The sequence below is a fragment of the Giraffa tippelskirchi genome, chromosome 3 (genome assembly GCF_054371585.1).
Source record: "Giraffa tippelskirchi isolate mGirTip1 chromosome 3, T2T-mGirTip1v1.2.pri, whole genome shotgun sequence".
In the NCBI taxonomy this organism is placed as follows: domain Eukaryota; kingdom Metazoa; phylum Chordata; class Mammalia; order Artiodactyla; family Giraffidae; genus Giraffa; species Giraffa tippelskirchi.
This window is the reverse complement of record NC_137277.1, coordinates 161,070,000-161,097,645: the sequence shown is the minus strand read 5'-3', so window position 1 is coordinate 161,097,645 and position 27,646 is coordinate 161,070,000. Positions and strand designations below refer to the sequence as shown.

Genomic DNA, 27,646 nt, shown 5'->3' with positions numbered 1-27,646 from the left:
GGCTTGAGTAAGAAGGTGCTCCTACAGGTATCAGGATGGTACAAGCTGCCCTCAGTGGACGGTTCATAAACAAGTAAGGGCTGATGTTTTTCTTCCTGGGCCCTAGACGCTCCCCCAACTTAAATACACTGTTTACTGATCCAGATGTCTTGTTATGGGTTTTCTGCTCAGACTGCACTAAGCTATTTCTTCAAGGAGTCCTGGCTCCTTTTAGATAGCGGTATTACATGACCTTAGTACAGTTATGTTCATTGCCCCTGGGGTGTCACACTTCCTGGTGCTCTCAGTCGATAGAAGTAGTCATGTATTTTCTAAAGTGTGAGAATATTCCTTTTAAAAATTATTTTCTACTTTATTTTTATATTAACTGATTGAAATATTTACAAATGAAATATATAGACTTTGCTTCAAAATAGTGTTTAGGCATTACAAGTGGGGAAAAAGTAGATAAAACTCAAACAGTCATGAGATATTATAGATACATAGAATTTTACTATTTTGTGTTCATCCCAAAACATCTGTAATAAAGATCTTTTAAAAATTCAGAAAACTGCTTACAACTATATGCTAATTAACAATTTTGAAAACTTAAGATAAAACGGTCAAATTCCTAGGGGGGAAAAATACTTTGCTAGAAATGACTTAGAAATATATAAGCTATTTAAGCTAAACCAATTATTAGAAAATATTGTATTTATTGGTGTAAATTTTTGGACTAATCCTCCTGCAGATAATTATGAACTCTGGACAAAAATATTTAAAAGGTCTATTTGAAGCTCCTGTAAAGCAACCAAAAGCTGGTGGGAACCAGAGGGGATCAATCTTCAAAGGGAAAGAAGATGGTATGTTAATTCTCCACAAATTGATCTACAGATTCAATGTAAGGCCAATTAAAATCTCAAGAGGTTTTTTTCTGTAAAAACAGACTAGCTGATTCTAAAATTTATATGGAAATGCCAACGACCTGGACATAGCCAAGCAATCTTTCCAAAAGACTACTGTGAAGGACTTACACTACCCAATTTCACAATTTACTATTAAGTTACAATAATCAAGACAGTGTGGTGTTGGATTATTAGGACAAACAGTGGAACAGACGAGTCCAGAAATGACTCACACAAATATGGTTGAGGCAACAAGACAATTCAGCAAGGACTGCCTCAACAAATGCTAGCACTGAATTAATGAATGTGAAGAACTGAAACTTAACCCATACATCACTTTAACACCGGGATAGGTAAGACTAAACTGTGATAGTGAAGACGATAAATGGTCTAGAGGCAAAAATAAGAGAAAAATCTTCACAATCTTTGGGTAGGTAGGCAAATGCCTCTAGCTTTTAGATGCATAAAGACACAAAGATGAAGGTGGGATTCAGGATGAGGTTTTCTTGAAGGAGACCCTGAGATGGGGTGGGGTGGATAAGTTGGGGGTATCAAATGTTTAGAATAAAATACTATTCAGATTCTAGCTTCTGTTTTGGGAGATGAGGTCGCATTACATTATTAAAAAGACACACACAGACAAGTCTATCATGAATTAAGGATTATGATTATTTCAATTCATTATGCCCGAGGTCCAAAATAAAAATTATCTCAAAAAGGGTTAAAAGTAAATACTCTTAAAAATCATTCTGAGTCTTTGAAAGTGAAAGTGAAATTGCTCAGTCGTATCCGACTCTTTGCGACGCCATGGACTGTAGTGTCCCATGCTCCTCCGTCCACGGGATTTTCCAGGCAAGAGTACTGGAGTGGGTTGCCATTTCCTTCTCCAGAGGATCTTCCTGACCCAGGGATCAAACCTGGGTCTCCTACATTGTAGGCAGACGCTTTACTGTCTGAGCTACCAAGGAAGTCTGCATCTTTAAAAATTAAAAACTGTGCCTCTGTTCTTGAACGGTAATGGTGGAATTTCAGCTCTCACACAGTCCTCTTTTCTGCAAATGTAAACAGTGATTTGAGAATGAATTAATTTGACAAATTTGGACACAGTGTTTATATCTAATTGAGATAGTTTACTGTAGTATCATTCTTTAAAATACTTACATAAACGTGTTTGAACCATATACTGTTCAAGTGTTAAGTCGCTCGGCCATGTCTGACTTTCCAACCCCATGGGTTGTAGGCCAGTAGGCTAATCTGTCCATGAAATTCTCCCGGCAAGAATACTGGAGTGGGTAACCATTCCATTCTCCAGGGGATCTTCCCAACCCAGGGATTAAACCCAGGTCTCCCACAGACGGGCAGATTCTTTACCATCTGAGCCACCAGGGAACCCCCACATAGCGTTAAGAAGAGCAACAATTCTTCCAATAATTTTACCATGTTAAGTGTTGGTCAAGGGGAGATAGAATGCACATTTAACAAGTTATAAGCCAAACTATGTACTAGCTATCTGTTGCTACCTAACAAAGTACCCCAACTTTGTGGCTCAGAGCATCACATATCTCTGTGTATCAGGAACTCATCAGAAGCTCCTTTGGGCAATTCTGGCTCAGGTTTCTCAAGAGGTGTCAGGTGTTACCTGGGACTGGAATTGCACTTCCAAGGCAGCTCATGAACATGGTTCGCAGGTAGTGTTGGCAAGATGGTTTCTCTTTGGGCTGCTGCTGCTGTTGCTAAGTCGTTTTTGTCGTGTCCGAGTCTGTGTGACCCCATAGACGGCAGCCCACCAGGCTCCAATGTCCCTGGGATTCTCCAGGCAAGAACACTGGAGTGGGTTGCCATTTCCTTCTCCAATGCATGAAAGTGAAAAGTGAAAGTGAAGTCGCTCAGTTGTGTCCGACTCTTAGCGACCCCATGGACTGTAGCCTACCAGGCTCCTCCATCCATGGGATTTTCCCGCGGGAGTACTGGAGTGGGGTGCCATTGCCTTCTCTTTGGGCAGGGCTGCTTAAATGAACCTACAGGATGGCACCAGCTAACCCCAGTGCAAGCAATCCAAGAAACTAAGGCTGAAGTTGCAATGTCATTTATGACATAGTCTCAGCAATAACTCATTTTTCCTCCAATATTTCATTGGTCATACAAGTCAGCCTTGTTTCAGTGTGAGAGGGTACTAACTATACAATGTGTGGAAGATTAGTCAATATATTAATGACTAGCAGGATAACTTTAAAAAAAAATACTCAAATCTTTTAATTTAGGGAAAATGGTTTAAAGACATGGGAAGAGGGTAGGCCTCATCTATTAAGGTGAAAGATGACAAAAGGTTTTAGTTGGCCTTGTGTGTGTGTTGTGTGTATTTAGTCGTGTCCGACTCTCTGTGAGCCCATGGATTGTTGGCTGCCAGGATCCTCTTTCCCTGGGGTTTCCCAGGGAAGAATACAGGAGCAAGTTGCCATTTCCTTCTCCAGGGGATCTTCTCGACCCAAGGATTGAACCCACGTCTCTGAGTCTCTTACATTGCAGGTGGCTTCTTTACCACTGAGCCACTGGGGAAGCCCCAGGTATAATACATGTGAACAATCAGGTCTCAGGTGCAGGGCACATAAATGCAATTACATCCTGATGCAGGCAGGCAATGCCCTTAACTGTGCTCTACTTCCAGTAGTAAACCTGGGAGAAGAACACAGGCTCCTTTTTGGGGAACACTTCCTGGGTATTCAACATTTTTTAGGTAGCTCCAGAAGGGACATTGAGGACTTGCTGAAATTATGGGAAACATTTCACTTAACACAGGAAAAACTAAGTACTGGAAGTGTCCTAATGTTGGGCCAACAAAACATTTAACACCCCCGAAGGTTCTAGTCCACAGGTTACAATTTGCAGTTTGGTTAGAAGGTAGTCAGCCATGCTTTCTAGAACTATGATTAGAGGAAAACACATGAGCAGAATCTCCTATAAAGAAACCAGTGGGACTTTGTTGTGGTCCTTTAATGGACCGGATCTTGGGGGTACAGAGTAAGAAAGTGAAAGAAGGAAAAAAAGAGGCTGATATTCCCTAGTTTACACAGTATGCCAATATAACTCTAGGACAAAGAGCTAGCACCATCTACGCAGGCTCAGGGCATCCTCTCGAAGAAGTCTTGAAAGCCCGGGCAAAGTAAGCAGACACGGCGGACACCTGTGCTCCGTGGAAGCGGCCTGAAAGGGAGAGATGGGGAGAGAGAGAGAGAGAGGGAGAGAAAGACACGGGGACCAGTGCTCTGATGGAACAAAGGCGTTTATTTAACATATTGTGGGCATATATATACTCTCCTACAAGATAGCCCTTTTTAGCAGAGACAGGGATCAAAAATCTAACAAGTCATCCAGAAAGCCAGAGGCTAGAATCATTCTCAATAGAGCGGGTTGTAAAAGTTACTTTACATATCAGAAGGGAAGAGAGTTGTAAATGGCTGCTGTTCACCGTATGGAATTTCCATATGAATGAGATACATGAATTTCTATTTCTCTGGCACCTATACTCAGGTGCTGTTAAGGAACATAAAATTCATGCAAGACTGAAAGCAGCACACAGGAAGCCTCCTGTTAAATGTATCCTGACAGGACTTTAAGCTCACCTGATGCTTTTCAGATGCTCACATAGGTAACATTTTGGGATGAGCTGAGCTCCGGGAGGCAGGGATACTCCTATATTTCTTACAAATAATCACGTGCAGTGTTTGCCAAATTAAAGAGCCTATAATTAAGACAGTATAGACTGAAGATTATGTTTTACTTTTAAAAGGTATCTTCAAAATTCCAACATGATTTTTCACCTACACATAGGCAGGGCATAAAATAATGTATTGATGAAGTCAGTGATGGAAGAGCCGGAGATTCGTGTGAGCAAGGATTATTCCCAGCTCGTCGCAAGCCTCGATCACAACTTTGTCAGCGGCAGAACCGGAAGGGGCAGCGATATAGTCCACGCCACTCTGGGAGGGGAAGACAGAGACAGACTCTCAAAATACAACCTCATGCCAAAACATGCCAGAATCAATCACTACCACTGCCAGCCCCAGTAAAGAGAGTAAGCTAACAACAATTCACATTGCAGACTGATTCATTTTCAAAGAGGCAACATAACGGAATTTGGGCTATCCATACACCAAATGGAGCAAATAATTCTCTAGCTGTTATACTGATACATCATATCATCACAGCTTACATATAACTCATAGAACTGAAAAAATCAGAAGCAGTATTTCTAAAATAGTTGGTACATAATGACCAAATCTAAGCAAACACACACCAACTTCATACTTACCCTTTTAGCTCTGTCTACATTGTCCCGGAAAGGAAAGAAGGCATCAGAGCTGATGGAAACTTCATTAAGTTTGTCAACCCATTCCTTTTTTTCTGTCTCGGTTAACAACTCAGGGACCTCCTCAAACAGTGCCTCCCACTTGATCAAATCTTCACCCTGTAAGTAGGGGCAGAGGGGAAAGACAAGCATCACACCATGCTCAGTGCTGTCTGATACAAACCAGAGTGTCGGCGAGTACTCTACAGTCTACTTTCATTCGTATTCATATACGTAAGTCCTTTTCCAGGACTTAGAGCACAATTTGCTGTGTGATAATGAAGCAGAAAAATCAAGTTATTAAAGTCATTTTTAAAAAAAGACTGTTTGAAGCACTTCCTGGTTACAAGGCATGTTCTCCAACAATACTTGTTGATTGTACTGTGGATTCCTATCCCTGACTGGACAACCTAGTGGAGCTGACTCGCCCCCTCAGAAGACCAGACCTTTTGATTACCAATTTTTGTTTTGTAACCATTACCCATTAAGCACTTGTATTTCCAGAAACTGGGCTAAGTCCTACTTTTTTAGCAGGCTACCTAATACCTGCAATTTTAATGCTCCCTCATACCTTCTTTAAGGTAGAAAACATTAAAGAACATGAAAAGTAACACAAGTACAGAGTTGTTAATGGAGCTTCTGCAGAATGTTGGGGGCATTTGCTACCTGCTATCAAGTAACCTGTATGCAATGTTGAATACACATCTATCACACAGCAAGCAACATGCCTGGCAATGTGACAGACATCCAAGATGGGTGAAGAACAGGCCCTGCCATCAAGACTTAACAACCAGAAGGGGGTATAAGTATACAAAACTAAACCAGTGGCTATAATCTCAGAAGACAGATGATCTGTGGTGTCAGAGAGGGATAGAGAATGCCAAAGAAACGTAAATGAGACAGAGGTTGTTTAGATTAGTAATTTTAGACAATCTAAAGCTTCAAGAAAAATATGGTGGCCAAAAAGTTCATTCAAATTTTTCCATAACATCTTACAGAAAAACCCAAACAAACTTTTTGGCCAACCTGATACCTTTTCTCTTTGTAGTGATGACGACAGTTACACGGGAAAGGGTAAACCCCATCAATAGCCCTTTTACCTTGCCGATAGTTCCAGTAACATACTGATCGATGGCATTGGAAATTTCTGCTCTCTTCACGCCAGTTTTAAACTTCATGGAAAGCACTTGCGGGTGATGTCTAAGCCACCAATAGTTTGCCTTATCACCTGCAAGGCGTGTGCAGTGTATACGAGACTGCTGTCCTGCTCCGATGCCAATAACCTGAAGAACATGGGCATTAAAATGAATACCTCTCCAACAACATGTTTCTCAATGGATTTTTTGTGCATAGTCCCCTCAAATCTATCAATTTTGTGTGTGTGTGTGGGGAAATCAGGCCAAACGAAGTACTGCTGTTGCTGCTGCTAAGTCGCTTTAGTTGTGTCCGACTCTGTGCGACCCCACAGACGGCAGCCCACCAGGCTTCCCTGTCCCTGGGATTCTCCAGGCAAGAATACTGGAGTGGGCTGCCATTTCCTTCTCCAATGCATGAAACTGGAAAGTGAAAGTGAAGTCGTTCAGTCATGCCCGACTCTTCACAACCCCATGGACTGCAGCCTACCAGGCTCCTCCGTCCATGGGATTTTCCAGGCAAGAGTACTGGAGTGGGTTGCCACTGCCTTCTCCGCAAACGAAGTACAAATAGTTTTAAAAGGTAAGGGTAACATGTTTTATAAATACTATTCATGTTTTACTCTTCAGTGACATTTGAGGCATGGCTATTAATATTACAGAAGTTTCTAGAACTTCTGGACATCAGCAGTAAAGTATGGTCTTACTGGAACTTATTAGACCAGTAGCCAAAATCTTCCAGATTTTTGTTACTACAGGTTAGCAATCTTTCAACAGTTTTTAGTCACTAAGTTGTGTCTAGCTCTTTTGTGACAGTAGGTAATCACTAAAATGCTGAATTTGAAAGGGTCTTCCAGGTTATTAATATTAATTAATTCCAATTAATATCCACCTTCCCCTCCCACTTATGGGCCAAATAATTTAACAAATGTCTAGAGAGGAGCTCAAGACACTATGAGAAGAAATAGTGCTGAAGTTATTACGGCAAAACCAGGTTCACCCCAGAGCTAGTAGAGTCCTGGTAATGAGCCACCTTGGTCCTATACCCTGTGGTATAGGCTGGTGCACTAAGCCTATACCAGGTTCTATACCAGCCCATACCTGGTTCTCTAGCTTAACACCAGATCATAAGAGATGTTCAACATCTTGACTGTGGTAGTGATCAACCAACCATATAATCTGTGCAAAGTGTTAAACATTTTTAAAAAGGGTGCATTTTACTGTATATAAATTTATACCTCAATAAAGTTGGTTTTAAAAGATGATGCTAACTCCCAGCTTGCAGATTCTTAGTAAAATGACTTATAGAAATATAAATAAAAATACCCTTCAAGCTACAAAATAATGAGCTAGTACTTTCTACTCCCTCTTCACTGGAAATACTACTGACAGGGAGGAAGGGAGCGAATAAACTAGTTCCGCAGGAGCTATTAACAGTCTGCTAATCCAGAATGTGCCAGCTCATTCCAGGTAAGGAGCAAGAGGACCAATTCTAATACTTAATTCCAACAATACTTTGTAGTCATCACTGAGTAAATACTGACAAACCCAAAGAGAAAAAGTTGGCAAAATCTTTTCTCTTCAAGCCAGTCTAGTTTCCAAGGCAGACGGATTTTTGAGTATCATTTTGTAAAGCCACAGTTTCCCCCAATGTGAGTCTGACAGCTTGGTTACCTGCCCATTCTTGGCATAGCACACGGAGTTAGACTGAGTGTACTTGACAGCAATGGTGGCCACGATGAGGTCCCTGAGCGCAGATTCCGGCAACTAGAAAAAACACAGAGTGGTAAATTGGTGTGTCTTTTAAACTTCGTTTAACTTTCAGCATGCTATGTGTCATTTATTGCAACAGGCCTATAATGCAGTTCTAGCCTTCAGATGAGGGAATGAAATTAACTGTTCATTCAGTTCAGTTGCTCAGTCGTGTCCAACTCTTTGCGACCCCAGGGACTGCAGCACGCCAGGCCTCCCTGGCCATCACCAACTCCCGGAGATTACTCAAACTCATGTCCATTGAGTCAGTGATGCCATCCAACCATTTCATCCTCTGTCATCCCCTTCTCCTCCTACCTTCAATCTTTCCTAGCATCTGGGTCTTTTTAAATAAGTCAGTTCTTTGCATCAGGTGGCCAAAGTATTGGAGTTTCACCTTCAGCATCAGTCCTTCCAATGAATATTCAGAACTGATTTCCTTTAGGATGTACTGGTTGGATCTCCTTGCTGTCCGAGGGACTCTCAAGAGTCTTCTCCAACACCACAGTTCAAAACCATCAATTCTTCAGCAGTCAGCTTTCTTTATAGTCTTTATAACTGTTCATAGGAGACACTATCATGTTTTACTGAAAGGATCGTATTTAACGTATTTGTCATGGAACTCTGTGCGATGCCTAATGCATCACAGACTCAAACTGACACCATTTTTACAGCAACTTTGGCTTAAGGCTGTTTACATATCGCACTAGACATGAAAACTATATCCACTCCAACACTGACAAACAGTATTTTCTCTATCACAGTATCAACAAATAACTGGAGATGCTGTTAAAATTTACGTTCAGAAAAAACACTAAGAATAATTTGTACAGACACTACAATCAATTGTGATGCACACACATCCAAGGCTCTTCAGGCAAAATCATAGTAGAATCATTTTTGGTTTGCCTAGAATATTCTAAGTAGAATGTATTCAAAAATGTATTATGAACTAAATACTGGTTCAAATAGAATGAAACAACTATGATAACTAAAAATGTCACTATCTTTACTATAAAGAGCAAATAAAATTGAAAAGAAGGATAATGATCTATGTTGGTTTGCTAAGTGGAGAGAATATATAAGCACAGCTAATTGATAAATTAGCTAACTGAAAAACTGATAAATCAAACTTCATCAAAATTAATACTTCTGCTCTTTGAAAGGTACTATATTAAGGATAAAAAGACAAGCTACAGACTGCAAGAAAATATTTGCAAACTACATATCCAGCTAAGAACTAGTATTTAAAATATGTAAAAAACTCTTAAAACTCAGTCACAAATCTAATTAGAAAATGGGCAAAAGACAAGAAGAGACATTTCAAGAAAAAGGACATACACATAAAAATGAACACATGAAGAAGGGAGAAGAATATAAAGGAGGCTACATCTACCATTCTCATCCTTAGGTTTCCAAATTTCTATTAAAAATACATGTGAACAAGTAGAGAAGAACTTAGACAAATGGTTAAAATCACAGACTTGTAAAAATATCCAAGATAGCACTGCCAGAAGCACAAAACCTCTCAAGTTCCACTAAATTATTAATCAGTCCAATACCTATAAACCTACAAGGAAAACTTACAAAAATTAAGATTCTCAATAAATACGCATGGTTGTCAGCATGGGTACCACGGAATCTGGCTCAATGCCCTTTCAGTATTTTTTAAAAATACGTTAACCAACCAGGTTAAAAAAAAGTGAAAAAAAAAAATCCTGAGCCCCATTTTACTGTGAGCTGCTTCAAGTAACGCTGCCACCCCAGGACCTCAGGGTCTTTACCCAAAGAGTTGATTCCAAAAACCTGCAAGATATCTTTACTTATGATTCCTATATGTTCTTTTATTTTAGGGTACCATTAACATTCAACAATACAAATGAAATACCCAGTAAATCAACAAAGATCATGCCTTAATCACTATATGCTTATTAATAGAACTATCCTGATAAAAATTTTAAAGCCTATTTTCAGCATTCTACTTAAAGCCTCAGAACTCAGACCTGAGAACAATAGCCAACTCATTGTCCACTTCTGTTACAAAATGACTTAAGAGACTAATCCTTTCCTAAGAACAAACAGAAATACTGAATACAGAGCTCATAAAATATTGAGTACTGAGAGGCAAGAGGCAAAGACCCCAGTGATAAAGGAAGCAACAGTGTGACTCTACTTTCCCCTCCAGGCATTTTCCTAGTTGCAAGGTGGTAACTAAGAGGTCAATGAGCTGAGCCCTATGCTCAGCTCTATGGAAGGAAAATAACACTAACCAGATGCTCAAAGTATCTTTATGGTTTTTTCATATTATGGACAAAAAAACTGATCAACAGTCAACCTACGAAAGAAATGGAAAATTCTGAGTCAATCTAAGGATTATAAACCCAGGAGAAAGCCTCTCAGAGAGCCTGGAGAACAGTTCCAAACAGGTAAGTGTGTGGCCAGCATGTATTTGATGTTGATGAAGGGGTATATGCAACCAAGCACACATCTCAGTAGAAGTCACAGCTATCCGTGAAGACCCACCTTAGCTAATCGTTTCAGTGCTCTTCTAAGTACGGGAAGATGCAAGAAACTGGGTTTCATAAAATTTCCTGAAAATATCTAAACTATCTGAGAGCCAGTTCTGTCAAGTTTCTCTAGAGCACAAGTTTCCCTCATCTTGAATTCCTTTCAGTGACTGCAGTGGCTAAAGACTTGATTCTTACAGAAGTGGATGGTAGGTAACCTTGTTAATTTTATAATCCCCTCCCTCTCTGTCTTAATTTCAACCAGGGTTTGGGAGGAATTCCTTGACTCATTTGTCCCATGGTACTAGGAATGCTCATTCAGTTCAGGCAAGAATTTTGTTGATAGGCCACTTGATGTGTTATTACTGGACTGGTCCCTGTTAACAGTAACCAAAAGCCTCTGGGCCACATGTCTTACTTGTCTATTATGGTACAAGAAATGGTTCTCTCTTTTTGCTTCTTCCTGTATCTACAGTTACACTGTCACAATCACTGACTTCATAGGAAGATACATTTGGTCAATCATTTCAACTTATTGCAAAGTCATTATTTTTATCAAATGTTCAGTCACACATTTGCAAGACAGAATGACGTAAAATAGGCATAAATAAATAGTAAGAGTAATATTAGTAAGGTCATTAGTTTTAATCTATGAATTTCCATTATGTGCAGCCCAGAATCTTCCCACACTGTCTGATCAGTCTGCTCTGTATCAATCTCTTATCTTTAAGGGAAGTGATGTATTGGCACTATACACAAAGTTCACCCAAGATGCTTGCCCACACAAGGCCCTCACAGGACTTATCTTCTAAGGAATTACATGGTTGGTACCAGAAGAAAAAGTGGTCTTTACGATTGAGCAGGTAATTCTATCATTGGGGAGGCCTGGTTAGTACGTAACACAGATGCACACTGCACACTCAAGGGGAGCTGCTGCTGCTGCTGCTAAGTCGCTTCAGTCGTGTCCGACTCTGTGCGACCCCATAGATGGCAGCCCACCAGGCTCCCCCATCCCTGGGATTCTCCAGGCAAGAACACTGGAGTGGGTTGCCATTTCCTTCTCCAACTCAAGGAGAGACAGGAGGCCAAAGGGCAGAGAGCAAGTTTTATGTTTAAATTTTTCCTGTCTTTCCTTAAAAATGTGAATTTTTAGTTCATCTGTATCTCATGTCCAGCATTCAATCAAAAATGCCAGGCATACCAGATTATGCCTGGCATACCAGATAACGATGAAGTTAGTTACACATCCAAAGTAATGGAAAAAAAAAAAAGTACAGCCAACACCGGATCTGGAGAAAATATCCCTTAAAACCGAAGGCCCAATCAGGAGATCTCAGAAAAACAAGTACCAGCTCAACCATTTCCGTACTGTGTAACCAAATCTCTTAATTGTTCTCTATGTCACAATTTTGTGATCTTTACAATACAGATGACAGTGGTCAAGCTCCACCCAGAGGGAGCTGCGCATATTAAATAGCAAACATGAAAATTAAAAAAAAAACAACACCCAATCCAATATTATCCTAGGAACATGTCCTTCTAAAATATGACAACAGGACAGAAGCAAATTCATTACTACATGTAAACATGGACCATAGCACTGCAAGTGCTATACATCCATCACAGTACACAGACTGCCATGTGGCCTTTCTGATGAAGATGTGGACCCATGCTTATTGATACAGAAACACAGTTGTAGCTTAATGCATGAAAAAAAGTCAACTGATAAAAGACATGATCCTATTTACATAGAACTGAAGATAACTAACCACATATACACGGATGCATACAAGTTTCTAACATGGTTGGTCTTCTGTTCACTTTTTAAGTTCTCAAACTTACTTGACAAATCAAAGAAGGGCTAGCTCTTTGCGTATCGGTCAGTTTTAAAATATGGGCCTTCATAAATACATAAGCATATAAATATTAAAAAACGGATCTGCTGAATTACTAGTATTCAGTTGTTTTTCAGACTTACATCTTTATTCTTGGTAACAATGTTGCTAAATAGTGACCTGTTGACAACACTATTATTTCTCTTCTGGCTTAAACGAAGACCAAAGAGAGTTCGAACTTCATCTTCATCCGGACTGTAAGACTGGTCCATCTAAATAAACACAAATTTAAAAAGTTAGTAAAAAAATCTACATCTCTCAAAATCTTTCACTTAATTTATGTTCAAGGCATATTATTACAAGCAAAGTTATATGCTTTTCTTTTTTTTCCTGACTTAAGAAGGTACAAGATCATTCCAGGATGGATGTAATAGAATGGCCTGCTGCTGCTGCTAAGTCGCTTCAGTCGTGTCTGACTCTGTGTGACCCTACAGACGGCAGCCCACCAGGCTCCCCCATCCCTGGGATTCTCCAGGCAAGAATACTGGAGTGGGTTGCCATTTCCTTCTCCAGTGCATGAAAGGGAAAAGTGAAAGTGAAGTCGCTCAGTCGTGTCCGACTCTTAGCGACCCCATGGACGGCAGCCCACCAGGCTTCTCCGTCCATGGGATTTTCCAGGCAAGAGTACTGGAGTGGGGTGCCATTGCCTTCTCCAAATAGAATGGCCAGGCACCAATATTTTACTCCAAAACTTTACAGGCTTTATAACCTCACAGGATTTTGTAACTTACACCAACATAATAAAACCAATGATTCCAACAGAGAATTTCTGGTTTCAGTAACTGAAAGCACTACCCACATAGTTTTTTTTTAAAAACAAAACGAAACGGTAGATAAAACAGATTGGCTACAAATCAGGCAGTGGCACAAAAATTAACCACTAATTTTCTTTTCTAACAACTTATTACAAATACTCAGCCAAGATTAAAAAGTTCAATGGAGAATAGCATTTGTAGTATGTGTCTTTTGAAAAGGAGTATGTCATTCATGGCTCTCTTGACCTCTTTCAGATTTTGATCTGAAATGAAGGGACATGGGAATAACCTGTGTCATAATACTACTCTCTCCCCAGACATTGTTCTATACTTAAACAGTACAGAAAGCACTGATAACCTGTAACTTAGAAGCAAGACCTCATATTAATTCTACTTAATTTGCATTTTTATGAATTCTGAAACGGTCCTTTTCTTTTGTATTATAAAATTTCTAAAACTGAGACATGCCCACCTACAACTGATGTCAAAAAACTTGCCACTGGTCAGGCAGAGGAAACAGTTTTTTCATGGTTGTAATTATGTGTCTACGTGCAAACTTAGCCAAACTCCCAAACAAAATATTGAGGAAGCCCTGGTATTCTGACACCCTGAAACATGATACTGTCTTGTGCTGAATATCAATCGAGTATTTGCTGAATATGCACAGACTATGTATTTCAGGAAAGATGAGCAAGAAATTGAAAATATTACTTTAAAAAAAGGTAACAGAGTGGCAGAAGGAAAGGAAAGACTTCAAATAACCTTTAATACCTTTTGAATAGGAAACCATTTTAAATAAATTATTTTTTAAAAAACTAAAAAGAAATGGTGAGAAAGCTATCTTGATCTGAAACTCAAAAAATTAATAGAAAGAAAAAATCTGCAGGATTAAGGATAAAGAAATCATAGTAAAGGATAAATTAGAAGGGTTATCAGTATAAAGGAAAGATTAAATATGGGGAAAAATAAAAGAGCATATTACTACTGGAAATATGAATTGCACTAACCTGGAGAACACAGTAATTCCCATTTTTCTTTTTAGAAAGTATTTTCAAAGCTTCATTTTCATATGCTGGGGCAATAATACCATCAGATACCTATACACATATCAACATTAGATATTAATTTCTATTTTAAAAAATCAGAGAACACCTCTTAAAAAATCTAGACATATTTCTGTCATAAATAATGCAACAGCAGTTTTTGGTTTCTACCTCCACTAGATAATACAAACACTACACTTGGAAAACATAAGTCTGTGCTAGAAGACAACTTTTTACAGCTGATCTTATCTCATTAGTGTCCTTTTGGTTGTCTGTTTCAATTTTAAGGAAGAATATATGAATGATTTGCTGTGATACATGTATCTTAGGAAGACACATGACATTTTACTATTCTGTTCAGGGGTTGTTTTGCACTAATTAGACAGAGCATGTTCTTCCAGTTCTGCCTCTGCTAGAACCTGGCTAAATGATCCGAGGCAGGGCAGGCTCCTCAACAGCAAGAGAAGGGGTTCAGAGGAAATCAGAGATTAACACTGTATAGCTAAAGACACAAAAGGTACAAAAGTCACAGCTCACACCCCAAGCCTCATGCTATATATAACCTATAAAGCGGCATGCCAGCTCCACTGTAGCTAGGGATGGTAGGGGTGATGATAAGAAGCCCTGAGATAAAACTAAATATTGTCAAGCCACAGACCCTGTTAGCCTTAATTGCTAACTATTTCCTTCCAAGCTACCTGAGCTAACTTCATTTTTCTTCTGTCTCCCCAATCCCCAACACCACCCCTCCACCTTTCTGGAATGCTTGTTTGGTACTCAATTGATGGGGGTTACTTTTTCAAAATAGGTTATAATTTCCCCCACTATACAGTCTCTTTCATTACAGACCTAATGAAGGTTTACAGTCAGCTTCAGAAATAATAATTCTGCCATTAAAATAATGACTAGAAAATTTAAAAGAATTAAATATGTAAAACTTTATATCACAATAGCCAAATACAAATATTATACATTATGGTTTCAATAAACACTGTAAAATTCGGCTCTACTGTTATATATGGATCAAGATACAGAATTCCACTAACCTCTCTGGAGATAATCTTGGCAGTAGGGACATCGCAAACATCAGATAATGCAACAAAGTCACCAAAGGAAGACATCCTATCAGCCCCTGTAAATAAAAATTAAAATGTAGTATTTATCACAGATTATCCTTATACAGAAAAAAATAACATTCAAAAACCCCAAAGTGACCACATAAAATCTAACTTGAGATTTAAACAATAATTAGTAAGTTCTTTAACTGAAGTAATCAGTAAGAAATATTCTTTCATTTTACTTTCTAGAGCAACATTCAGCAAAGGGCCTGATAGTAATATTTTTTAAGCTTTGTGATCCCTGTTTCAACTCTGAGGTTTGAACAGTCACCGACAATACTATACCACCCCTACTCCAATTGAACTATATTGACAAAGATGGGTGGTGGGCTGGACTAGCCCATTGAGTAACAGCTTGCTAACCCTTGCTGTAGAAGGTAAACTATGATAAAGTATCTCAACAATCTCCCATTAATGTTATTACAATATTCACAGGCTATTAAACTCATGAACTAAACATTTGTGAATTATATAAAATATTAACTTTAACCAAATTCAGTGTACTTGAGTAACTACAATTTAAGCAGTACTCTTGCCTGGAAAATCCCATGGATGGAGGAGCCTGGTAGGCTGCAGTCCATGGGGTCGCTGGGAGTCGGACACGACTGAGCGACTTCACTTTCACTTTTCACTTTCATACACTGGAGAAGGAAATGGCAACCCATTCCAGTGTTCTTGCCTGGAGAATCCCAGGGATGGCGGAGAGCCTGGTGGGCTGCTGTCTATGGGGTCGCACAGAGTCGGACACGACTGAAGCGACTTAGCAGCAGCAGCAACAAGCAATACAAATACATTCAATAGCCTAATCTGAAATTTTGTGCACCAAATTCCAATTGTGTTCCCCTTTACTACATTAAAATACTAAAAAACACATTTTTATAAACAAATTTATTCCAAGGCTCTCATATAGTTATTCTGAAGTACTAATAAAAAATGAATTAAAATAATTTGAAATCTTATAACAAAAAGGATATTTAAGATAAAATATTACTTTTCCTCTAAAAAAAAAAAGAAAACAAACCACATGCTATCATTCTTCTGACCTCTTGCTCTTGCATATGCAGTGGCTATGGGTGTGAGGGTTTTGTACAGATCATAGACCATGCAGACGTTGGCTTCATCTTCACTGAGTGGAATTCCAACAGCAGCACCTGGTATAGAGACCCATTAATAAATCAAAAATCTCAGAGTTACCACTTGTCAATTCCTACATTAGGACAATAGTTTCCCTAACATCTGGTCTATGCAGGGTACTTTCTAGTGCTTATGCCAAATTAAACAAAAACCTAGTTGGCCAGATAATTAAATGCCAAAATATAACTGCAGGGGAGGGTGAAGCAGGGGAGTATCTCTCCTCTCTGACCTCTGAAATAGAGCAACCAAGTCTGCCAGCACCAGGCATGTGTATGGAGCTACTTTACTTCATTACTGACTCTTTCTCTGTCCTGTCTGATATCACACACTATTTTCCTGCTTCTCCCATTGTTTGAGCATCCAAACAATATCTGAGAACTAACTATGTGGTGAATTGTCAGTGGGAGTTATAAATAAGTTGTTAGGCTGACTGAGACACAGAAGCAAAAAGGTCTCCCAGACAATGGCCATAGAAAGTTAAAAGTGTTGTAACAAATTCTTGATGTCTACTCACTTAAATTTTCAACTGTGTGGGAAAATTTTAGTCATATTGCATTAGGCAACATCACTTTTTATTTTCTAAAACATGCTTCCACTACAAATAAAACTATTTCCTGACCTTCCTATCTTATAACAATGTTACACATTATTTTTATGTAAATAATACGTGTGCATGTTATTGTTATCTGATTTTATCCCGTTACTACATTGATATCATTATTAATCAAAAGTAGTTTTGGACTTCCCAGACTGTTCACATTTGCTTTAGAATCTTGTCAAATTTCTAAAAAATGTAAAAGAAGTTCATTTTGAACAGTTACAGAGAATCCCAGGGTGCAATGCTTTACCTGCTGGGCTAACATGTTTGAAAGAAGCAGCGGCTGGAAGGCCTAAAGCTTCTTTGAGTTCCTTCACCAGCTGCCAGGCGTTCAAAGCATCACACAAGTTTATAAATCCAGGGGCTCCATTCAGAACTACATATAAAAATACACATGAACAAGCAAGGTCAATAAGATCAAATGTGTACATTTCCTAGAAAAAATTTTAAATGTATAAAGACTGCATAAAAATTCAAAAGAAGAATAATGAAGAGGCAAACAGATATATATGAACATATAAGAACTCAGTGAGATGAGTGAATAAAGCACCAGAGTCTGAACCCATCTTACCACATACACACACACACAGAAATGCATGAACATAAATATGAGCACCATTAGGACAAAAGCCAGCCAACCCATAAATACATCAGCAGAGAATTCAGGAACAGGAAAAGGTACAACTACACTAGCAATCATCAGGGATCCACTTCAGTACAGAACTAAGATAAAATAATTGTGGTGACTTTAGCATACAATTTAGAGAATTCATAATATAGTATTGGAGAAGGAAATGGCAACCCACTCCAGTATTCTTGCATGGAGAATCCCATGGACAGAGGAGCCAGGGGTTGGACAGGACTGAGTAACTGAGCATAATATAGTATAACAAAATTTAAACTTAAATTTTAAAGTTGTAAGTCTTGTCAGTTTAAGAAACAATGTTATAAACTAAAACAGGAGTTGAGTGGGTGGGAGAGATGGAGGGAAAAAAACTCATTTGTTGGACAGGGGAGGGGGTCCTCTTCTTTTAATTGGATTCAGTAGGCTTGGCTTCAAGTTGAAATGCAATTACAAAGGAGCCTACAAGTTTTTTGCTGCCTATTTTCTTAACAGTGGCAGGATTTTTAAAAGCCAAAATCTTATGGATAGATATTTACAAGAAGTTTACCATACACACATAAAATAAATGGGCCATCAATTAAAAACAACTTAACAATTTCATTTCCTCTGTGTTATCTTCGATAGCAGACTTTCACAAGCAAAACCTTGCCAAGTTATCTAGTGAGTGCCTATTGCGTTGTTAGGCACTGTTCTAGGAGCTTGGGATGTTATCAGTGAATAAAACAGTCCCTCCCAAATTACTGTCATCATGAAGCTTATGAGGGGAGTCAGAAAGGAAACTAAATGTGCAATAAAATTATACAACAGAAAATTAGGTATTTACCCAAATGAATTGAAGACTTGGGTCTATACAAAAGCATGAACAAAAATCTTTATAACAGCTTTATTCATAAACTGCCAAACAGCATCCTTCTATTTTTGATGTCTTTCAATAGGTGAATGAATAAACTGGTACATTCACGATGAAATATTATTCCGCAATAAAAGGAAATGAGCTATCAAAAGACATGGAAGAACCTTAAATACAGATTGTGAAAGCAGTCAGTCTGAAAAGACTACATACTATTTGTTTCCAACTATATGACATCTGGAAACAGCAAAAGTACACAGACAGTGAAAAGATCAGTGGTTGCCTGTGGTTAGTTAGAAGGCGGAAGGGGAGGAGTTTTTAGGGTGGTAAAACTATCATGCAAGATAATATCAGGTTTCCCTAGTGGCTCAGTGGTAAAGAACATGCCTATCAATGCAGGAGATGTGGGTTCAATTCCTGGGTTGGGAAGATCTCCTGGAGAAGGAAGGAAATGGCAACTCACGGCAGTATTTTTGCCTGGGAAATCCCATGGACAGAGGAGCTTGTCAGGCTAGTCCACGGGGTCCCAAAAGAGTTAGACACGATTTAGCAACTGAACAACAGGATAATTTCATTCATAAGATGAATAAATTATGTTTGCCCAAACCCACAGAACGTACAATACATTTTGAATCTAAACTATGGATCTTAGTTGATATGTGGTATGGGCAAAAATATAAAATAAAAACCCCCTGCTTTTTAATAAAATTACTTGGAAATGAAGTTCCCTTAAACAAACAAAAAAAGACTAGTCTCACAGAGCTCATGGGAGAGGCACTGAAGAAGCCAAATAGGCAACAGTAAACAACAGAAGTTGTCCCCCGCAACACTTCACCCTCAAAGTCTTCACACCTACAACTCTATGCTGCCTGCTGGACCCACCCTTCCCTTGTACCAGGCAGTAGGATGTGCTTGCTCACTAAATAACCCACCTTAACAACAAAACAAGGCTTCCCTGGTGGCTCAGATGGTAAAGAATCTGCCTGCAATGCAGGAGATCTGGGTTTGATCCCTGGGTTAGGAAGATCCCCTGGAGGAGGGCATGGCAACCCACTCCAGTATTCTTGCCTGGAGAATCCCCATGGACAGAGGAGCCTGGTGGGCTACAGTCCATGGGGTTGTGAACAGTTGGACGTGACTGAGCAATGAAGCACAACAAAGCAGAGCCAAAAAACTGTAAACTCTCTTATTACTCTACAAATCCTTAAGCCCTGACTAATTTCAAAGAATTATCTTTATCATTCTTAGTTCCTAACCTCTCATTACTATTTTGGCCCATTTTAACTGGGCTGCCAGATTGATCCATCATTCCAAGGAAATCGCTTTTCTGTAACATTCTCAAATCAAATAGCCACTGCTCTCAGCAGCCCTGTTTCCTCTGATGGTTCCTCTACTGCCACCCCAAGGTTTGGTCCTAACCATCTGACTGTGAAATCCAGACCATCTCATCCTGCCCCAACATCTTCAAAACCAATATCCACACAAAGGTACTCCAATCTGTATCGTCAACTTGACTTCTCTTCAAAACCCTGGATTATCACAATATTTTTTGTTTACAAGTCCCACTGGCAACTCAAATTTCACTATGAGAGGTACCATGCAATTCATTTTCTAAAAAGTGAATCACGTCCGACACAATAGGCAGAACAACACATACACACCCAGACATGGCAAACCATGCCACATAATACTCAGCCTTTACCTGTGATAGGGAGCTTGGGCTTCAGGGTATACAGCTGGGCAGGAGTCTGATGAGGGTTCATTCCATACCTCAGGGGCATCTGAGATACTCCTTTACTGTACTCTTTCCTAAAGTAATCTGAAATTGCTTCATCATACTGTGCTGTATGAGTAAAAGCCTAAAAAAAGAGTTAAGGTTTGTGAAATACCCACAGTATTTCCCAAAGTGAGGTTAAAACCAAAAGCGAGGTTAAAAATGGTTTTCAAGTGCTATATATCCAACTACACCCACAAGCCCACACACACATCCATGCAGGAAAGACAGCAACTAATACCAAACAGCACAAAGAATTACTCCCTTTCCACTTCTCTTTCAATTTTTAGACGGAAGACCTCTCTGAATATTGGTCTCTCCATTTCTAATAAAAGGATAACGGCTCCAAGCAGAGCCCTGGCAGGTGATGTGATGTGGTGAGAATGGAGTATTGCTGGTTTTGCAAACACCACACCAGATAAAAACGTGTTCCTACCTTCAAGGCTAACTGGCGTCTTGTCTCCAAGGACGTGTCTTTGCTGTCAGAGTCCTGCATCTCTGAGGCTATGGCTGCATAGTCCTCCGGGTCACATACTACTGTCACTCGAGCGTGGTTTTTGGCTGCTGCTCTCAGCAGAGTCACTCCTCCTTTGAAGACCAAAAGATGATTTGCATTTTCATCAGTTTAACCTCTTTCAAATCAAGTGACTGTACATATTATGTGTGCATGAAAGCATGCTCAGTCATTTCTGATTCTTTGTGACCCCAAGGACTTTAGCCTGCTCGGCTCCTCTGTTCATGGGATTTTCCAGGCAAGAATACTGGAGTGGGTTGTCATTTCCATCTCCAAGAGATCTGTCCAACGCAAGGACTGAACCCGCGTCTCCTGCTTGGCAGGCGGATTCTTTACCACTGAGCCACCTGGGAAGCCCCAAAATAAAGAGAAAAATAATAGTGCATGCTCAGTCATATTCGAAAAATAAGCCAGATCAATCTCTACACCAACAGCTCTGAAAATATCAATGAATTAATCACAGTCATAGGTAAACTGCCTACAATGCAAGAGACACAGGAGACACTGGTTTGATCCCTGGGTCGGTAAGATCCCCTGGAGGAGGAAATGGCAACCCACTCTAGTATTCTTGCCTGAGAAATCCCAGGGATATAGTCCTTGGGGTCGCAAAGAGTCGGACATGACTGAGCATGCACGCACACTCACACATTGTTTTGGGCTTCCCAGATGGCGCAGTGGTCAAGAATCCGCCTGCTGTTGCAGGAGATGAGGTTCCATCCCTGGGTCGGGAAGATCCCCTGGAGGAGGAAATGGCAAACCCACTCTAGTATTCTTGCTTGGAGAATTCCATGGACAGAGGAGTCTGGTGGGCTATATAGTCCATGGGGTCACAAAACAGTTGGACACAACTTGGTGACTAAACAGTAACAGTCCCAGAGACTATCTTCTACTCCTTCAACAGGGAACACTGGGACTTCCCTGGTGGCTCAGATGGTAGAGTCATTTCATTTACAGTGTAAACAGTCTTCAAACATGGTTTTTCTAACTTACCAATATCAATATGTTCAACAGCCTCTTCAACAGTTACACCCGGAGAAGCCACTGTCTTCACAAAGGGATACAGATTACAAACAACAACTCTGAAACAAAGAGGAATTCAGCTATCATTAAAAAGTGGAAACTTCCACCATTTACACGTCAGTAGCTGCTAACATAACCAAAACCCCTAATGATCTAAAATGTGAACTCTGAGTTTGACATTTTAAAGTTCTAAAAAGTTACAGTGAAACATCAGGACCTCTCACGGTTGCAAGAGTACAGGGAAACAGAAGGGGCCGAGGTCAGCAAATGCTCTCAATACACATTACTCCCCCCAGGTCATAATGAAATGTTGCTACCTGGGTAACCTTAGCTAGCCACTATACTATCAAGCCCTAAAAATTAAAAAAAAAAAAAAAAAATATAGGCATAAATCTTCATTGTATCTTAAAATGGCTTCTTAGAAATAACATCAAAAGCACAAGCATAAGTTGGCTATTACCATAATTTAAAGCTTTTATGATGGTCAAATGATACCATTAAGAATATGAAAACCATCTATAGAATGGGATAAAATGGATTTTTACAACTCAATAATAAAAAGATAAATAACTCAATATAGCAGAAACTAACACAACATTGTAAAGCAATTATATTTCAATTTAAAAAAAATGGGCAAAGCATCTGAACAGACATTTCTCTGAAGGTATGCAAATGAATACATTTCTCTGAAGGTACACACATGAAGATGCTCAACATCATTAGGAAATGCAAATCATAATCACAAGAAACCCATATTATACCCACCAAAAATGTTAAAAAAAAAAAAAAACAATAACAAATGTTGGTGAGGATGCAGAGAAAGAAGAACCTTTGTACACTGCCAGTGGGAATGTAAACTGATGAGGCCTGGACAGTAAGTCTGGCAGCTCCTGAAAAGGTTCAAGAGTTACCAGATAACCATGAAATTAACATTCCTAGGTATATGCCCAAGAGAAATAAAAATATATGTCCACACAAAAACTTGTACACAAATGTCCAGTTTCTTTAGTCAGGATATCCAAAAGTGGAAACAATCCAAATATCCATCAACTGATGAATAAATGAGAGTTTATCTATATAACAGATTACTTTTCAGCAATAAAAAATGAATCAATGATATATGCTATAACACGGATGAACTCTGAAAACATGCTAAGAAGCTAGTCACAAAGGACCATATATTACACAATTCCACTGAAGGACAGTGTTCATATAAATCCACAGAGACGGAAAATAGACTGGTGGTTGCCTGGGTTGTTGGGGGATATGGAGATTGAAAGTTAATGGGGAGAGTTTTGGGCCAGAAGGGAGAGTGCCAGAGGGAAGTGCAGTGATGAATATATTCTAACATTAACTGTGGTGGTAACTGTGCAACTCTAAATATACTAAAAACTACTGAATTATCTACTTTATTTATTTATTTATTTAAATATTTATTTATTTGGCTGCATCAGGTCTTAGATGTGACATGTGGGATCTAATTCCCTGACCAGGGATCGAACCCAGGCCTCCTGCATTGGGAGCTCAGAGTCTTAGCCACTGGGCCATCGGGGAAATCCCTGAATTATCTACTTTAAATTGGGGAATTATATGGTATGTGAATTATATCTGAATAAAGCTATTATACACATGCAACAAAAATAAACAATGAATATCATTATGCAAATAACTAAGTTACTTATATGTACCACAATTTAGATAATTTTTAAAAAAGCAAAGGCTATTTAAGCATTAATTATGTATTTCAGTAATATAAATTTGGCAAAGTCGAAATGCTTACCCACATACAATGTCACAAACAAGGTCCTCAATAAACGTTTACAGTAAGTAACCAGGAAGCTAAGCCTAATGCCAACCTTGATATTTAAAAAGAGACACCAGATTTGGCTTCTTTGTCTTTGATCCTTAATGTAGTAGAAGTTCAACTTTGAAAATTTTTACCTTATAAGATTGAAATCAAGTTTGGCCATGTCAGCACTATCTTCTGGGATATTACGAGCCAAGATTCCTAATTCAACAAAGTTAAAGCATTAGGTTCAAAAAACAAGCCAGAATAAAGCACTTCTTTCCAACATGACTGCATCAATCATGTTAAAGCTCCTAGCACTGCCTAATTAAGAATACCAGAGAGTACAAAATTAGGATTAGTGAGTATACTTAAAAACTGTTTGCATCAGTTCCCGATTCCCTTTTCTTTGAGCAACAAAATGTAAAAGGAATTTTCATCTAACTGTTGTCAGTTCCATCAGTGCATATACTCCCATAAGTAGTAAAGCATTTTAAAAGATTCCTTTGAAATTCAGTTACACTGTGATGCTTTAATCCAAGCTTGAACCATAGCAAGAGTTTTTTCACACTCTAAAACCTAAGTATTTTCATTAACTCCAAGAGGAAATAACAAACTCTAAATTATTTATCAGGTCAGGACTAACAGCAACCAGAGGAATCCATCAGGTAATAAAGCAAACTAGATTGTATTTTAAACATTCTAATATATTATGAACTTTAGCAGCAGATGTGACAAAATCAACGTAACCTCACAGATATCTTTTTTTTTGAGCTATGATCTGCCTTTTTCTTATTCCTTCTTATTCTGTTAAACATAAGATGATACGGAAAAACCCCAACAAACTTTTTGGCCAACCCACTGCAAAGTTTATTGAAAACCACTAACCATTTTAAACTGAAGATATCCAACCACTTACCAGCATGGACTGCAGGATGCAAGGTTTTTACACGCCCCCCTAGCATTTCAGGAAATCCAGTTAGCTCAGAGACATCTCTGAAAACAGATAAACAGAATACTGCTACTGTTTCTGCTGAGTTTCGTTTTACATTTTATACCATTTCAAAGCATCTTCCAACATGTGTTCAGACCTTGGATTTTCAGAGTTCAGAAAATGAATCATAAGCCATACTAATGAAATATTAAGAAATAAATTCAACTCACAAGTAATTTGACAATATACAAAATTACTAATATCCTTATCTCAGTAACAGACTAAAAGGGATAGCAAGGATTTAACCTTTTGGATTGATCCACATAAAAGTTAAAAACCTTTACATTGAAAAAAGAAAAAAAATAACGTAACAATGTAAGCTGGAAAAGATATTCACAAAGTATAACCCACGGTCAAATAAAAGACAGCATTTAAGTATCAATCCATATCCCCAAACTGACCTGAACACTTTCTCTGGCCAAATTTCCAAGCAAATTTTTATTTATTTTTCTTAAAAATTTATTCATTTATTTTTGGCTGTGCTTGCTGGGTTTTCCTCACTTCCCACAGGCTTTCTCTAGTTGCAGCAAGTGGAGGCTGTTCTCCAGTTGTGGTAGGCTTCTCATTGCCATGGCTTATGTTACAGAGGCACAGGCTCCTGGACACCCGGGCTTCAGTAGTTGTGGCACAGGGGCTCAGTTGCTACGTGGCATGTGGAATCTTCCTGGAGCAGGGATTGAACCTGTGTCCCCTGTACTAGCAGGTGGATTCTTCATCAATGAACCACCAGCGAAGCCTGCAAGTTTTTGAAAACCCACAACATACGGGGAAAAAAGCAAAAAGCAAAACTATCTGTCTTCTATATGAGCTATGAAATAAAGACTATACTTATAAAAACCCTTGAAGAAAAAACATCAACATGTTGTACATGGTTACCACAGATACTGGGGGAAGAAAGGTTGAATCTTAAAAGTTGAATTTTAATGATGTGAACAGTTTCACTAAAGAGCCAGTCAAAACAGATCATGTGGGGCAAATAAGCCCCAGAGCCACAACTTTCAGTGAAGCCTGTGAGCCCTAGAGCCCATGGCTTCTCTTGTGAGTCCAAGAGAAGACAGGGTGATGAGAAGCCCCTGCACTATAACTAGAGATTAGCCCCCCACTCACTGCAACTACGGAGAAGGCAATGGCAACCCACTCCGGTGTTCTTGCCTGGAGAATCCCAGGGACGGGGGAGCCTGGTGGGCTGCCGTCTATGGGGTCGCACAGAGCCGGACATGACTGAAGTGACTTAGCAGCAGCAGCAGCAGCACTGCAACTAGAGAAAGCTTGCTGGCAGCAACAAAGAGCCAGCACAGCCAAAAATAAATCATTTCTTAAAAAAAAAAAAAGATTATGGGCATCCTGAAAATCACAACTCTTTCTTGCACAACAAACAATGCACCTAATTTAATGTGTTATAAGATTCGCCTGAGGGGGAAGGGGCTCTGAAATGAGGGCTCTGGAGGTCCCAACTCCTTACTCTATAAACTTGAAAACAAGTTTAAGTTTAAGCCATACCTTCTGAAAAAGGTGGTTTAATTTATCAATCTCACAGCACTGTTGGAAGGAGTAAACTTCATGCAGTGAATGGAATACAGTACTTTCTGGTCAACGTCACCAAACTACGTTTGGATTGGACTTAACTTAAAAAGCAAGTTGTGCCTTACCTGACTGTCAAACCAGCATCTCTGAGGGCTTTTGCAGTCCCTCCAGAGGCGATCAGATTCAAACCAACAGAAGCTAAGTTCCTGGCAAACTCCACAAGGCCAGTTTTGTCAGAGACACTAAATAAAGCTGAAACAAAAGACATTTCGCATCACTCTCAGTACAAGACATTCTGTGCTTCAAAGCCCAGGGGTTCCAGGGTAGGGGGAGCAGTTTGGAGAGGGCAGTCGCGAATCACATGGTCCCCACTACTCAGACTTTGACCCGAGGTCGGGTCCGCAGCCAGAGAGCCGCACTCGAGCGCGCGGGCCGGGGCCTTGCTGATCGCAGCGCCTTCCCGGAACCAGCCGGGGCCCCACAGCGCCCATCTGGCCGCCGCCATTGCCGGGGTGAGGGCGCCGCGGGGCACGGAGGCCGATGGCGCGGCTCCACCAGGGCGCCGAGGATCTCACCGAGCTGGCCAGGTGTCATGGCTGCAGGCGGCAGAGGTCCGCGGACAAGCTGGGAGACAAAAGCGGCGACAACACGTGCAGAAGGAGACGGTGCGGCCAGAATTGAGACCGGAAGGAAGCGGGGCAGGCCCGGTGATCACCTGATCCGTCACGTGATCCAAACCACCCGGGTTCAATTTCAGAATTGGATCCTCGGGGCTGTAAGGGAAGGAGGGATTGGCTGCATCTGACTTTCTAAACCCTTAATTTTAAGGGATCGCCACCAGCAGTCTCATACTGTGGGAGTTTTTTATCCCTGCCATCAAAATGTGGCCGCCCCAGGCCTCTGGAGCTAACTCGCGTTGCCCGGGGCAACCTGCCCTGGAGGCTGAAGTGTAGTTAAAAGTGTTGAAAGCTCTGACGGAAAAGTCAGTTCAGTTCAGTTTAGTCGCTCAGTCATGTCCCACTCTGCGACCTCGTGGACTGCAGCACTCCAGGTTTCCCTGTCCATCACCAACTCCCAGAGTTTACTCAAACTCATGTCCATGGAGTAGGTGATGCCATCCAACCATCTCATCCTCTGTCGTCCCCTTCTCCTGCCTTCAATCTTTCCCAGCATCAGGTTCTTTTCAACTGAGTCAGTTCTTTGCATCAGGTGGCCAAAGAAATGGAGTTTCAGCTTCAGCATCAGTCCTTCCATTGAATAGTGAGGACTGATCTCCTTTAGGATGGACTGGTTTGATCGCCTTACAGTTCAAAAGTATCAATTCTTCCCCGTCAACTTTATTTATAGTCCAACTCTTACATCCAGACATGAGTACTTGAAAAACCATAGCTTCGA

At 39.9% G+C, this 27,646-nt stretch overlaps 1 protein-coding gene across 1 annotated transcript; it reads right to left on the bottom strand.

Moving 5' to 3' along the window:
* Positions 1-4,148: 4,148 nt before the first annotated feature.
* On the bottom strand, positions 4,149-26,936 carry ATIC (5-aminoimidazole-4-carboxamide ribonucleotide formyltransferase/IMP cyclohydrolase). The gene is made up of 16 exons (XM_081583045.1): positions 26,827-26,936; positions 26,377-26,503; positions 24,653-24,729; positions 23,889-23,955; positions 21,918-22,006; positions 20,850-21,001; positions 20,342-20,498; positions 17,415-17,540; positions 16,476-16,583; positions 15,361-15,446; positions 14,279-14,368; positions 12,600-12,728; positions 8,037-8,129; positions 6,330-6,512; positions 5,194-5,349; positions 4,149-4,861 (listed from the first exon to the last, which is right to left on the bottom strand). The coding sequence occupies exons 1-16, from the start codon at positions 26,843-26,845 to the stop codon at positions 4,742-4,744; spliced, it is 1,779 nt and encodes a 592-aa protein (XP_081439171.1). The 5' UTR covers positions 26,846-26,936; the 3' UTR covers positions 4,149-4,741.
* Between the last annotated feature and the right edge of the window lie 710 nt (positions 26,937-27,646).

Bases quoted from the DNA above. Each gene is read 5' to 3' on its own strand.
- ATIC (XM_081583045.1), bottom strand. The intron at 24,730-26,376 runs GTAAGGCACAAC...ATCTGTTTTCAG, and splicing joins GATGCTGGTTTGACAGTCAG to AGATGTCTCTGAGCTAACTG. The intron at 15,447-16,475 runs GTCAGAAGAATG...TTTTATTTACAG, and splicing joins TGCATATGCAAGAGCAAGAG to GGGCTGATAGGATGTCTTCC.